The 14,802-nt window shown below is 35.3% G+C and overlaps 1 protein-coding gene across 5 annotated transcripts in view; it reads right to left on the bottom strand.

Annotated features, from left to right (window-relative positions):
- LRCH1 (leucine rich repeats and calponin homology domain containing 1) overlaps positions 1-14,802 on the bottom strand; it is a 125,462-nt gene that overhangs the window by 14,098 nt on the left and 96,562 nt on the right. For all 5 annotated transcript variants that reach the window (XR_011339439.1, XR_011339443.1, XR_011339444.1 and 2 more), the window contains 3 exons: positions 10,318-10,427; positions 7,582-7,719; positions 5,812-5,889 (listed from right to left, as the gene is read on the bottom strand). Coding sequence is in view for 2 of the 5 variants with exons in the window: in XM_069881152.1 (XP_069737253.1) it covers positions 5,812-5,889; positions 7,582-7,719; positions 10,318-10,427 (326 nt within the window). In the remaining 3 variants the exon portion in view is untranslated. The remainder of the gene's footprint in view (positions 1-5,811; positions 5,890-7,581; positions 7,720-10,317; positions 10,428-14,802) is intronic.

Below are 14,802 nucleotides of genomic sequence, written 5' to 3'. Positions count from 1 at the left end.
TTCACATCTTATTAGGTAAAATGCTTATATTGTATATTTTAAACCTCTATAATGTGACTCTAGAGAAAACAAAAAATATATATAGCTTTTCAGTAATGGTGAATATATTTCCACTTAGGTTACCAGAACTTTACAGAAGTCGTGAAATTAAAACCATACCAAACCATGACATAGCAAAGAAGTATACGACATACACATCCCCTCCCCAAAGTTTCAAAACCAAGCAACCACCCATTCCTCACAAGCACTGCCTTTCTTGTTTAGGAGACTGAAATTTTAGTTCTTTAGGAAGAACTAAAGAGGTACATGTACTTAAAAACTACATGTACTTAAAAACTACATGTACTTAAAAACTACATGTGTGGACTGATTTCTTATGTCTATGCAGCTACACGATTAGATCACACAGCTGCCAAAATCATGCACACAGAGTAAGACAGAAGTGGAATTTCACACAGAGTAAGACAGAAGTGCAATGACAAATGCATAGCCAGCTGTTTGTGTGCGCAACAACCTCCCCCTCATTCTACATGCTCCCACAGTGACTGTGAAAACAGACAGCATTTCAAAACCAGCCTCGTCAAATTTTGACTCTGGCAAAAAAAAAAAAACAAAAACAAGAGTAAGTTTCCAGAAGTGCATTGAAGAACAAAGTCCATAGTGCATATGCACCATGCTCAAAAAAACAAATAGAAGGAACCTCAGAATTACGCTTTCAGTACTCTGACAGCACACTTGAACCACTTAACTTCACATTGTAGGCCAAATTGTGTACGTTACCGAGCACAGAACAAAAGAGCAGAGAAGGGAGTCATACCTGATAAAACTTACTGCAACTTCACGATGTCTCATGATGAAACTATGGAGAAGTAACTGATTATGTGAAATGATCAGAAAACAGGTGTAAATGGAAAAGAAAACATACCTTGCATTAACCTGAGAAACGTGATTACCAGGTGAACCATTAATAGGTGGATAGAAGAAAAAAGCACATGGCATTCTCCTTGGTTGCTTCTTTGACTTTGTTCTGCCAGGTTTAGCACACAAAGGCCTCCTGTTTTTTTTCTGGTTTTGCAATTCTTAAACTAACACAAGTCACTTTGATTTTTAGAATAATCCTGGCTGATGTTGTGACATAGAGAAATGGAGGAAAGGAGATGCAGTAACAGCTCCCATTTGCAGGCCTCTGAAGACACAGGCAGGGTCACAGCTAAACATTTCGTAATCTGAATCGTCGTATGATAATTTGAGATCAAAAGAGCCATTTCCTACAATCACTCCTTTCTTTTGGTACGTGTAAACCAAGCAGCTGACTGAAAATTTGAGAGACACAGCAGAAGCCTCTCCTCCCTACCCTAGAAATATCTTGTCCCACTAAACCTTGCTGCACTGCTACTGACCTACTGGGACACAGAAGCTAGAGAAATCTGTTGCAACTACTGGCTGTGAAAGATTTCATTTTATCTTTACCTTTTATGAACAGAAATTACCATTCTAGTACTAATCATGACAACTTGAAGTCCTTTTTTTCAAGCTATATAAAGACTGTCGAGATGTATCTGTGTATGTAGGAAAAGTTGTTCTTTATTGTTTTCAAAAATAACTCTAGCTAATTTCTCTGATCTGAAGAGGCCCCATAAAGTGTCTAAACTGTAAATGTATTATATTAGTGTAAGTCACAGATCATAAAAACTAATTTGTGTCTGTAAAAAGAAAACTCCATTTTGGCTCACAAATATTGGAAATAACTTTGTTGAATTTGCTTTTTGACAAAATGCTTTGAAGGTTCTTCTTCCGATATGCTGTATTTGCTCATAATTTAATAGAATAAATACAGACCAAAACTTGTAATTTCTGCCTTTCAAATAACACAGTGCATTTACAGCTTTGCTTTGGTCTAAGTCTCATGTAGGATGAAGTCTCATACAGCCCACCACAAATCAGTTATTTTTTTTTCCTTCTGAGAGGAATATTTCTTAACATTGCCAAAAGTGTGTAAGAAAAAAATGCCCTGTAATATGGGCTACCAAGAATAACAACCACCAGGAAAAAAACCTAAAGCTTAATTAAAAGTTAATGATTTGCAGGTTAAAATGGGAAAGCCTACTTCTTCGCTACTAGAATGAATACTAATTCTAAGACCTGTTAAAAAGATGTGTATGAATATTTATGTCTTTATTTAAATATACTGTTACTTGTTTTATGAAAGAGCTGTGGAAACCAAAATACTTCTTCACATACATACTCATGTGACAATAAATCGGACTCTCCTGGTCATTTTTAATATTTCTGGGCTGAGATGTTCTGAAGAAAAGTAAAACTGCATTGGAACTAGTATATTTGACACTTTGGAGGCCACATTTAAACACAAAGAGAAATAAAGAAAAAAAACAGCTTTATTTTTTAAACTCAAAGTGTGAAAGGGTGGGTGTGACATAGACGACAAGCATTATATGTGGTGTCAGCAGCAGCTTTATATGGTATTATCAATCTATTCCAGTGAACAGCACCATCAAAGCACTGCATGTCACTCTGAAAAACGCAGTAGGACAGGCACCCCTACTTACCACACAACTACTGCCACTTGTTTATTGAATCTGTATCAGCCAAAAATTAGGAGCGTCTGCCATTCTATAGCTATCACAGAGGAGATTAGGCAACTTGACAGTTTTTAGTTAACTGTGTGAAATAAAATTGTTTTTTGTACTTTTCCAAGTAACCAAGATCGTACCTTTTCTGTCATATACCTCCTAAGGGGCATAGCAAAGACATTTTCTGAATCTTTGAGCTTTCAGATTCTTAGCTGCCACCATCCCTTTTCTCACATCAAACAAAAATTTTCTTTAGTCTCAAAAAAATTACCATTTACAAAGATCTCTGATACCCTGATATAAAAAAAGGCTCTGCAGGAAAAGTTAGTGGCAAAATTGGGCACAAGTTGCTTGTCTGACAGTACTCACAGTTTTGATAGACTCCCAGTGTAATAAGAGCTTTGCTGTTTAGTTTCTTATTTAAGAGTTGGATTCACAGGCTTAAAACATCCCTTTTGCTTATGATCCACACATCCATTCTACATATGATCAGGAGCACCACACGGCCAACAACATAAAGTGATTTCACGATGGCACTCATCGTACTGAAAATTCTCATCTGGTGGGAAACGGCTTTCTGACACCAGCTGGCACACAATTCCCGCATCATCTACATACCAGGTCATTATAAAGAGATGCTCATGTTCCTGAATATTGCACTAGAGATTCTTTGGTCAAGAACCCAACTCCTGATGCTTACTGTGGCACATTTGGATATGGATACAAAAACTTTTTTTCTATTCTTGGATGAAATTTCCCAGGATCACTCTGGGGAAAGCAATTTTGGTCCAAGAATTGAATGCTGAAAGCCACAGATGCAGGAGATCCCTGCACATCCACACATCACAGTAATTACTTAGCTGTTTTCTTGTTTTCATTTTACGTGATTGGACAGGATATTATTCTAAACCTGTGGACTTCAGGAAATAGCACGTACTCCATTCCATAAATACCTGAAAACAAACCAACAGGAACTATGACAACTTAAAATCCTTTTAAAGACTCATGCACCAGAATTTCAAATTAAATCCAGGTTTAGCTCCTGAGAATTAAGTATCACAGAAAAGCCTAATACCTATGGGTATTAGGATCCATGACTGGAACTTATCACTTTCCCACACAATGCCTGTTTTTAAAAAAGGAAATAATTCATTGCATTCCTTTTACAGCTTTTTTTCTAGAGGTAGACAGGCAACGTACAACTCATCAACCCGAAGCAGCATCAAACACACCATCTGGAGTTCTTTAAAAGCTTTGTCAGTTAACTGTCATATGTCCTATCATATAGCTTTATATTCCTAATACAAATCCCTCCAACATGCAAAGTTCTCATCTACCACCTAGTTCTGCAACACAATGGACTTTCACAGTATAGGGGAAACACATTTGCAAATTACTGACAACTTTAAAATTAATATCCTCAGAGCTCTTGTAAATTTAAAATTGGGAGCCATTCATTTAATGTGTAAGTGAATGAGTTTTTCCCCTCAAGAGAAGTTAATGTTTATTTGGATTCATAAAGATGATTAATTTATAAATCACACCGGTAACATCTGGTCTTGTGCTTAATGCTCTATGCAACAAACTCAACTAAACTAATCCTACACTAATTTCAAAGGAAGTATTAAAGAGGAGGGGCAATAATTATATATACGTGTCTGTCCATAGAAAAAAAGCTGTTTTTCCAGAAACCTTACTTCTAGGAATCCAAAATAAAAAAAACTCAGAGCAAAGGCTTATCTTATCCATCTATACTATGGCATTGCAGGGATCTTTGTAATGTTTTCTATTTTATTTCCATTTCTGAAAGATCTCTTGACTACAATGGAAACAGCACTTGGCCTTTTCTTTCCCAACAGGCTATAACCAGAAAAAACTGACTTGTATTCAAATTCACTGAATCATTTATCATGCATCAAAAGACAACGAATTTTGAGGCAGCTTAAGAAACATGCCATGTCTACAAGCCTATAGCACCAAGATTTTGATCTTCTCTGAAGGGAAATTTTGCCTTTAATATGAAATCATTCTAACATACTAAATTACGAAATTATAAGAACTAAACTGACCATTACAACTTAAAAGGCCTAGCCAAAAGCACTGAATTCTCAAATTACATTTATGATGAAACATTCATTGGAGTTGCAACATGAAAGTCTCTCCCTCAGAATTCTTACAAATAGCAAAAATGATTTTTTATCCTCCAAATCAAGTTCTAAAATATAGATAAAATATAGTGAATTCAAACTGAAATTCCCTCCCAGTGTGAAATCTTCCTATTACCACCTGCTTCCCAAGTGGAAGCTAGGGGAAATACAAAATACCCTTTTGTTTCAGCATTCTCAAAACACATACCAAAGAGAACTCTGTCTTAATTACATTGCCATATGTAAGCAATAACACAAGGAAAATACATCATGCAATTTGCAACTCTTTGGATCAAAAAGATCTCATATAGCACTTTTACCTTCTTTTGAGGGTCATGTATTTGAAATGAACCTTCTCTTTATAGATACTTCTAGACCATATAAGGGATTCTCTGAAATATTCCCAATAAAACTCCAGAAATTACATTAGTTATAAATATATTTTTCCTTAATAATATAAGGATAAATTACACGATTAATGCTACAATTCTTAAATGAAAACCAGAAAACACCAAGCACTTCAATCTTCCTGAAGCACTTATATCTACATAACAGAACAATCTTACGCATACATGCATTCCATCCTTAACAAACAATGGTTTTCTTCACATCACTGCAGAAGCGTTTCAGTGCAAAAGATCAGTGTGTAATTAGTCACTTCTACAATGCAAACTACGCAGTACTTAAGATTGTAAAAAAAGAGAAAATCAATAATAAAAAAGAATTGAGTCCATATTCTAGAAGCACTAGGTAAAAATGCAATTACGTTGTATGATGAAACATAAAAAGCAACCTTTTGCCTAATCACATATTACCTAATTATCATTTCCTTACTTATTTTCCTTAACAAAGATAAGAAGGTATTAGGGTAGTACTGAATTACTAATTTCAGACAAAAGTTGCATTCTGAAGTGTGATGACATGAACACGCTAAACCACAGTATTTAAATCAAGTTTTTAAATTATGCATCTTTATGGCTGAAAACGTGTAGTTCATTAAGTGATCCTTCAGCTTTAAAGTAACTGATGTGGTTTGCATTTGTGATCATCTAGAAATGACAGACTTAAATTACCTCCGGTATCCCCAGTTTTCTACATGCATCCAAAAAGTTTTCCACATTTCTCCTGCATTTGGCCATGCTAAGTTTAGGCTGCAAACAAAAGAAAAGAATAGTTTATGGCAAGAGAAGTTAGCAACATTAATCTACTGCATTATTCTTTTACTGATGCATCATTTCCATATTTCTCCTGAAAAAATGCATAAAATCCTGCACAACTTTTTTTGTGCCGCTCAAAAACCATCATAACTACAAATATGACCAGAGTACCTAAGTTGTGGATGCCATGTGCCTTAGTTACTCTTAAAGTCACCAGCAGATTTAGATCTCTACTTATTTATACCCAGCTTACAAGGCTCTAAAACCTGCCTTTTATAATTATATGTGATAGACAACATTGATTTTTCTGGACAGGGAGTAAACTGCTTAAGGGTTTCAACATACATCATGCGGAACAGACTTACCTCTAAGTAACAACCTCTTGTTTTTTACATCTTTTATGTACTTACAAATGTATCGTAACTACACACAATTTTAATGTCTCTGAAAAGTAAATTTCCTATTACTGTAGAATTTCAAGTACTTGCACAATTTGTCTCACTCGGGACTATTCACCAAATATTTACAGAAATATGATGTTACAAAAAACCTCCCCAACAACTCACTATTTTACTTTTTCAATGCAAGATGTGAAACAACAGTAATTCCTGAATACCCACCTAAACCAAGAATTCAATATAGTAGCAGGGACATTAAAGAACTAATATTCTAGTAATTTCAAGGCTGTTTCAAACAAGAGAACATCATCGTTATAAATTCAAGTTTGCCTATTTTGGCAATGTCATATTTTCACTAAAGACATTAGTAATTTAAAACCAAGAAACAATAAAAGAAATTCCAGTAGGCCAACCGAAAAAAGGCTTTTTCTTTACAACTGTCTTCTTTGAAGTTCTTATAGATTGGCTCTGAAATTCATATGCTATTCTCAGAATCAAGTATCAGGTTGCATATGGCAAATATTTTCCAACATGTACACTACAAAGAAAAAAGGGGGCAGATAGTCTAAGAACATACAAACTCTCTTCAGAAACAGACTGGTATCAGAAATCTTGAACAAAGATCTGACCAAGAAAACAACAGCAATAAACAGATCAAAAGACCAAGAAAATTAAGTTTTGCAAAATGCACAAAAAGTGCTTACACAGATTTTATGTCCTGAAATCTTCAGGTTCTTAGGTTTGGCAAGTCAATATTAAATGATTACAGCACATGTTTCTAGTCCATTCTGTCTGCAGGTAAGAAGGATAATGTCTACATTTAACCCAGTAGGAAAAATATGCTAGTAAGTGCTGTAAGTGCTTTAGTTACATGACATTTGCTAAGCCAGACATCGCTGAGGGTAACCTCATATGTCTTCAATCAATGAAAAAGGGGCTAATACTCTTTCAAAACTGCTCTCCTATACTAAAATCCTGTAATTACAGAATTTCATAGTGCACTGAACAAAAAAGCCATTATGAAAAAAAATCTGGTGTGTTGCTAAATCAGAGAAAAACAGGATAATTTCATTCACTTATAGATGTGTATAATGTACATACACTATATGTAATATCTAAAAATTAATGAACATTTGAATTTGTAATAATGTATATTTTGAACCAATACCAAAGAACATTCATTGAACAGTAACCTGGTTTACACAATCAAATACCATTTGGCAATGCAACAGTAACTTTTAAAGATTTCTCCTCCCCATCCCAAAGCGACAAGAAACATTCAACTTACTACTGCTGGTGAAGGTACATGAATACTTCCTACAGACCGAGGACGAACGTGATTTACTAAATGGCAGAGAACCACACCATCCATCAGAGCAGATCCCAAGTCTTCAGGCAAACAAATCTTTAGTCTTGTTTCAATGTTCTGCAAATGAAGAACACATACATACTTGAAAAATAGAAATGCATGAAGAGGAAAAAAAAATGGGATATATATCCTCTTCTCTACTGTCTTCTAAATATACACCTCAAATTTTCTAATCATGAGCATATTGAATCAGAACTACGTTGTGTTAATCACTATACAAGCAGAGAGTAAAAGGCAATCTTTCCCTAGCAGCCTAAACATTACTACAGGAAGCATTAACAGTGATCAGAAGGGCAGATAAGACAAGGCAAAACATTCAGATTAAAAAGAGAATTTTTGGATACTTAAGTAAAACTGAAGTATCACTGAAAATAATTTGATACTGCAAAATAAAATCCTTTGAAAATATCAGAATTTTGCAGAAAAAAAAACCCCAAACTACTTAGTTTTCTAAACTGTGCTTCAATCTTGAAAATATTTCAACACTATGCTTGAAGATAACTCTTAGATCAACTCTCAGAGAAAATTGCCTCCATTATCTAAAAATAGATATTTCTTATTCCTAGTTGAACCTCCCTAATGTCATTATTCTCTATTAATAAATTACCTCAACCGAAGCTGGATGTTTTGGATTAATTGGATTATTCTCTTCAGAATCAAAGGAGAGTGTAGGTTAGAAGGGATTTCTGAAGGTCATCTGGTCTAACAAATTCAAAATGAGATTAGAGCCCTGATTAGTTAAATTCTGGGTACTTGCAAGGAAGGAGATTTCACATCATCTCCAGGCAACTTTCTTCAGTGTTTCACCATCTTCATTGTAAATTACCTTCTTCTTACAGCTACTTGAAATTTCCTGCTCTGTTTGCACCACCGTCTCTCATTTTTCGACTGTGCATCTTTGAAAAGCCTGGTTTTATCCTTCTCTACTACTACCTTTCAGGCAGCTGTGGACCAACATATATTCAGCACTCTTTTCTCCGAGCGAAAGCAATCCAGTTTTTAACCCCTTCCTCATATATCCTTTTTTTGCGTGCCCTCTCCATGAAGTAGCCTCCACTGAACTAATTTTGGGGTTTCATTGCATTTTCCTAGCTTTTCTTTCACTTAAACACACTATTCAAAAACCCACGTTTGGTCTCAAAAGTGCCAAATGAGGGAATGCATCATGTACACCAATACACTTTACTTTCACCTTGGATTAATTCATACATTATAAAACACTTTTGGTATATGAGGTGTGTACAGAAAGTTATACATTCAGGATACATTTTGCGACTGTTTTCCACATTTGTTACAAACAGGTTTATTTAGGTTAATGTATTTAAAATACCTTCTCTTAAAGGACTCATTTGTCTGTTAGGAGACTACTCAATATAGATATAGCTGGTTTTGGTTTTGTTTTTTTTTATGACCACAACACACCTACAACACTATTTCAATGCCAGCTCATGGTTTGAAACTAGATTTAATTAAAATTGAAGGCTTCAAGAAATGCATCAATTGTCTTCCAATTGTCACTATTGAATAACTGTTCTCTTTCAAAATCATCCATACAACAACTGCAGACAATTTCCTCCACTTAGCATGTGAAAACTAGAAGTTTACCCTTTGAGTGACAAAAATCAATGAGTATTTCTTGCTAGACTACCGCTTAAGAGAAAGTGGAAATCACTCTAAAAATAGCAGCTGTCTGAAGTGATTGAGGACATATACACAATCAAACGGCTCAGGTCCTCATACTTCTACATTAAACCCACTTTTTAAGTATTGTTTGGTAACAGGAAAAAAGTGAAACCTATTGCTTTAAAATAAAATAATACAAGGCACGGTATTTAAAATTAATGAATAATTGTTGTGTTAGTCATTCCATGAAGCTAATGGCATATGAGCAAATGATGTTGTAGTTCATTTGCAATATTGAAGTCACCGACCACACTTTCAGGATTTGCACTGCGCTTATGACTGCAATGATATCATCTCTACTGTTGGTAACAGGACGTCACTGGAAACCTTCACCAGTTCAGGATCACAATATTCCTTGTGGCAAAGACTTTTTTTTTAGCCCTACTCAGGTATTATCTGTGTAATGGACCCTATGAAACTAGATGCAGTAATTTTTTTATCAGGCTCTAGCTTCTATATTTAAGACAACACATCAGGAAACCATCTTGTATACTCAGATCTTCAAGTGATGGAATATTCATTTCATTCCTAAGAAAGCTGTCTTAAGCATTAGTTATCTGCTTTTAAAAAGCGTTTCTAACTTCAGCTTTAAGTAATAGATTCCATTATGACTTTTACTTGCTAGACTGAAGACTTCTCCAGCTGTTAGGAAATTGTTTCTATATCTCTCTCTCTCTCTCTCTCTTAAGTGATCATTTCATCCTTTCTGATGAAATTACATAAATTTTTAATTCCATCAGTGCAAGGCAGGTCATTTAAGTGTATGGCATTCGATTATTTTCCATTTTTACAAAACCCTTCCTTAAGCACAGGCATCTGACCGTGATAAAAGCACTTCAGGAACAGTCCCATCAACATGATATGCAGTAGAATTGCCTTAACCTTTTTAATATTCTGTTACTTAGACAACTTTCCCACAGAAAAATTAAAAAATGCTTTCCATTAGCATAAACGATCTCTACCAACACATACCTCACGCAGCTGTTCCACAAGCTCTCTCTCTTCTCTCATCTGTTCCATTTTCCTTCGAATTGTAAATTGTGGGTCAATGGATTCCAAATTTCTTTGTGGTCTTAAGAACACTATGATTTTAAAAAAGACAGGTTTTACTTTAAAAACAAGCACCATAACCTATTCATTTCTAAATGAAGCAAAATCCTTAGGCACTGCCTCCAGCAAAAACCTCTAGAAAAATTCTATGTCCTCAGGAGGACACACAAAAATCTTATCTTGGATTACAATCATAAAAGGGTATTTTCTGGATATTTCTCTGAATGGGATCGTGTACCCTCATTGGACCGGGTTATTTTTCAAATAAATCCTAACCTCAACAGACAACTTTTGTCAGATGATTAAGCAGAGACACTGCCCCTTAGTGATTCAGATCCATACAGAAAGCTGGATCTGACACAGCAGGAAACACTTCTGATTCTTTTAAGCAGAATCCTCTCCTACAAGATGCTGAATTGTGTAATAAGCTGTGACAAGCATCTTCCTACACCAGACAAACTGCTTACAAGATAATGTTATACAAAAAAAAACCAAAACCCACAAACCAAGCTCCATACACTAAACAAAGATTGATGTAGGCAGACTTAACCATTCAGTAAGTCTGCCTACATTAAAAAGCCATACTGGAAATGTAGCTTTGCACAAACTCTTCACAGTACTCCCACCAATCCTTGTTCTGTTGACTGTATGACTTTAGCCCACATACAGTTCCTTGACATAATTACATGAAATCTCTACATATATGCACCTCTACACTTCCTTTTTTTGTGATATGACTGTTTTGAACAGTTCTGAAGAACAAGATGTTCCCCCAAAACACAAAGGTCACCTCTGTGCCACTTTGTTCGCCATTTGGTTTCACAAAATGCAACTGTCCTCTGTTTGGGAAATAATAATGCTTAAAAGAAAGAAGCATTTTGTATTATTCCTTTCCTGCCTCTCTCCTCCAGAATGCAACACGATACCTTAGGTACCAATTAATTGCGTGGAAAGTACAAAGCCTAGAGGATAATTTCTGGGTCAATAAGTAACAGGACAGAAGAGAGGAGCCTTTTGTTTCCTAAAAGGCACATCTGATATTTGGAAGTGTGGCTACTGTCAGAAGTACCTAATAGAGGAGTGAAAAATGACAAAATACTCTTGAATCTAAGAAAGGTACACGTGGGTGTAATCACAGTAATTATGATGTTCTGTTAAAAATTGTGGCACAGTCATTTTACTTAGGTTGTGATCTGGGTAATAGGCTGAAATTTATAAGTTGATCCTCAAAACATGTAACAAATTAAGAAATTTGACCTGGTGATAGAAGGAAATTTCATCTACATTCTGACCAAAAGTAAATTAATGAAGCCTCAACATCAGTTGAGGGCTAACATACAAAATTGTACCCTCTGATATCTAGGGCTCAGATAAATAAGACAATTTCTGTATGAGAAATAATTTGACATCTTAGAAAAGTCTATAGTCACCAGGAATATCAAACTGTATGCAGGTGGGTAAAGTAACACAATGAATAATCTAAGCTACTTCTCTAGCCAAAGGGACAGACAGATACCATCTAATGCAGTTCAGCCAATAGGCAACAGTTCTCCCCTTATGTACTAAAAAGGGAGCTTGAGGCAACAAAATCCTTGCACATCCTGGTTACTTATCTGAGGTATCAGGGCAGAATAAACTATGGCCAGTTACTAAACTTGCTTCCTTCCACTACTTGACTAATGCAGTCATGGTTTTGACTTTTTCACTGGCAACTGAAATTTGCTACACTACACTTAAATCTGCAGTAATTTTGGGCAATGCCATGTTCAATTTTTCAAGTGTTATGGAGTGTTATCATGGCCTCATACAGTTCAGCCATAATTATCTTTGTTTAGGCCTTCGCTGTGTTAATGCCACACAGTATGTCCCAGGCATTCTTCCTTCTGATTTCAGACTACAAACATCTGTTAATGAAAAGTAAATACCAACATTACTTATTCAATTCTATTTATGACAAAGACATACATTCCGCCACAAGAAAAAAAAGGCAGGTGAATCTCAAAGCAGTGGGCAACTACAATTAAATGTTTCCAAATAAAATAAGTTTAATTGATGAAAAAAACAACCCCTCTCACACATTCCAAAGCATTAGTTATCAAAGTTTTGGTTATATCCTGAATTTGAAGAAAAACGTTCTAAACCAGTAAGTCTCAGCAGTCCTGAGTATTGCTTTCTTCTCTGCATTACATACATTTTCCAGCAAGGGGAGCCCACATCTCACACAGACCTTAAGGTCAATTTTTTTAATCTTTCCAATAGTGAGTTTCTGCTTTCTGAACCAATGGCCAACCAAGGTCATTATGTAATTCTTGTTCCCATGATTTTTTTAAGTATTTTGTACAAGTCTCAACAAGTTGAATGGGTCATAGTTAATAACAAAATATGTAATCAACATCCCAGAGTGAAGGACAAATTTCCTCGTGAAAATTTTCATTTTTGTACTGAGTTACAATGCACATAAGTGCACTATTTATAGCACATCAAGGAATTTAGTGTCCTGAGTACTTATTTTGACAACACTATCCTTTGATAAACAACAAAATGCTTTAACCTGACTAAAGACAATAAACAAAAAGAAGGCCAGACAACAGCAGCAGAGATGAAGTCAGGCTACAAGTTCATAGTTAGATTTCCCTTTGACTGATTTATTGAGTCCATATTCAAGTAACGGTGAAGTTATTAAAGACTCATTTTCTAAGCCAAAGCCTCCACAACAGTGTGGGCACTGGCTTTGGGAGACCTATGCAAGTCTGTTACAAGTCTTATAACCCCCCAGAAATTCTGGACTTGGCTTCCTCTATTACAGAGCTATTGCCAGGTACTTACATTGAAGATGATACAAAGTATTAAGATACTACATAGATGCATGGTGTTTCTGTATCAAAGACTACACCTATACTAGCAAGCTACCCAGGGCTGGTGCATGGATCCTCAGCAGAGGCTGAGGTTTGTGCAAACCCAACTCTCTTCTAAGCAATGTCTTGGTATAGCTCAAGGAATAGCACAGGCAAAGGACAGTCCTTAACGGCAGCTTAAATGCAGCCATCCTGCTCTGAAAAGTAAGAGCACTTAGGTATGGATTTGAAACATACCGTGCCAACTAACCTTAGTGCCAGAGAATGGTCTCCGATCCATTTCACTTTCTACTATAAGAATATACACCCTAAATAACAAACTTAGCCCCAGAAAACATTAAAAAGACAGCAGCCCTGATTTAAAAAAAAAAAAAAAAAAGCAAAAAAACCCCTACAAAACTGTTGTAAAAGCAGTTTTCTATTGTAACAGACCAAGACAATAAACCTAAATATTTGCATTTGGCTTAAGATATGAATGACAAGAGACATTATTTATTCCAAATGCACAAGCACACACTAATCTACACTGCTCATTTCATTTAGAAGAGTAAAACAGTAATAAATCTGGACTAGCACAGAAGCACCTCTAGCCTTCTTTTAGAATATTCATCAGTGGACTATCAAGTTCGGTTCATATCATCACGAACTAAACTGAATTTTTCAACTCACCATTATCACAATTCTTAGATTCTGTACTCATCTGCTTTATGAAGCAGATTCCTTACATACACCATGTTTTATGGTTTATAATCAAGAACACTGCGGCAATACCAAGTACTGTTCAAGTAATGAACTGAACTAAAAATGTAGGCATCCTAAACTAATCATTGGCATTTATCATTCAAGATATGTGATCTTCATTTCAAGCTGATGCTTTTGACAGTTTCACTGCCTTCCAATACCTAACATCCTCCTAATTTAGGACAACTGCAAGAACAGCAGTCTTACTCTAAAAAAAAAATATATCTGCCTTTCAAATATTTATAAACAGTGTAATTGTCTACATTATGTTTCTTCCATCTGAAATTTAACTAGTAAAGCAGTATAAGACTGATAGCCCAAACATGGCCAGCGTTGCATTACTCAACATACTATGACAGTAACACAAAACAAAACAGAAGCAGCAGTAACGAAGTCCACAAATGTGCCTGGCCTTCACTATGCACAGAGAAGTCCAACAGCTTACTACTGGTTTCTGTTGGATAGAAATCACCATTTTTGATTAGCTGATTCTTTCAGCTTTGTTTCTTCATGGATTCCTCTTCTATTTAGTTTTGTACCTGCACCAATAACTGCAGATGGGAGCAGGGTATTTTTATTAACAATCAGTATCAATCAAAAAAAATCATAAATAAAAAAATGCAAAAAATACAGTAGCAAAATTAATTGCTGTTTGAATACAACTTTTACAAACTCTTGAAAGTAAAGCAAGTAAATAAACCTATACTGGACATACTTCTTGGAGTTGATATGGTGAAAAAGTTGTTTTGCCAGAATTGAAAAATAATGACACTCTTCACTTTTTTATTCTACATATTTTACAGTAAATTAA

This window comes from Phaenicophaeus curvirostris, chromosome 1 (genome assembly GCF_032191515.1).
Source record: "Phaenicophaeus curvirostris isolate KB17595 chromosome 1, BPBGC_Pcur_1.0, whole genome shotgun sequence".
In the NCBI taxonomy this organism is placed as follows: domain Eukaryota; kingdom Metazoa; phylum Chordata; class Aves; order Cuculiformes; family Cuculidae; genus Phaenicophaeus; species Phaenicophaeus curvirostris.
The sequence above is the reverse complement of the archived record's forward strand: the minus strand, read 5'-3'. Positions and strand labels throughout refer to the sequence as shown.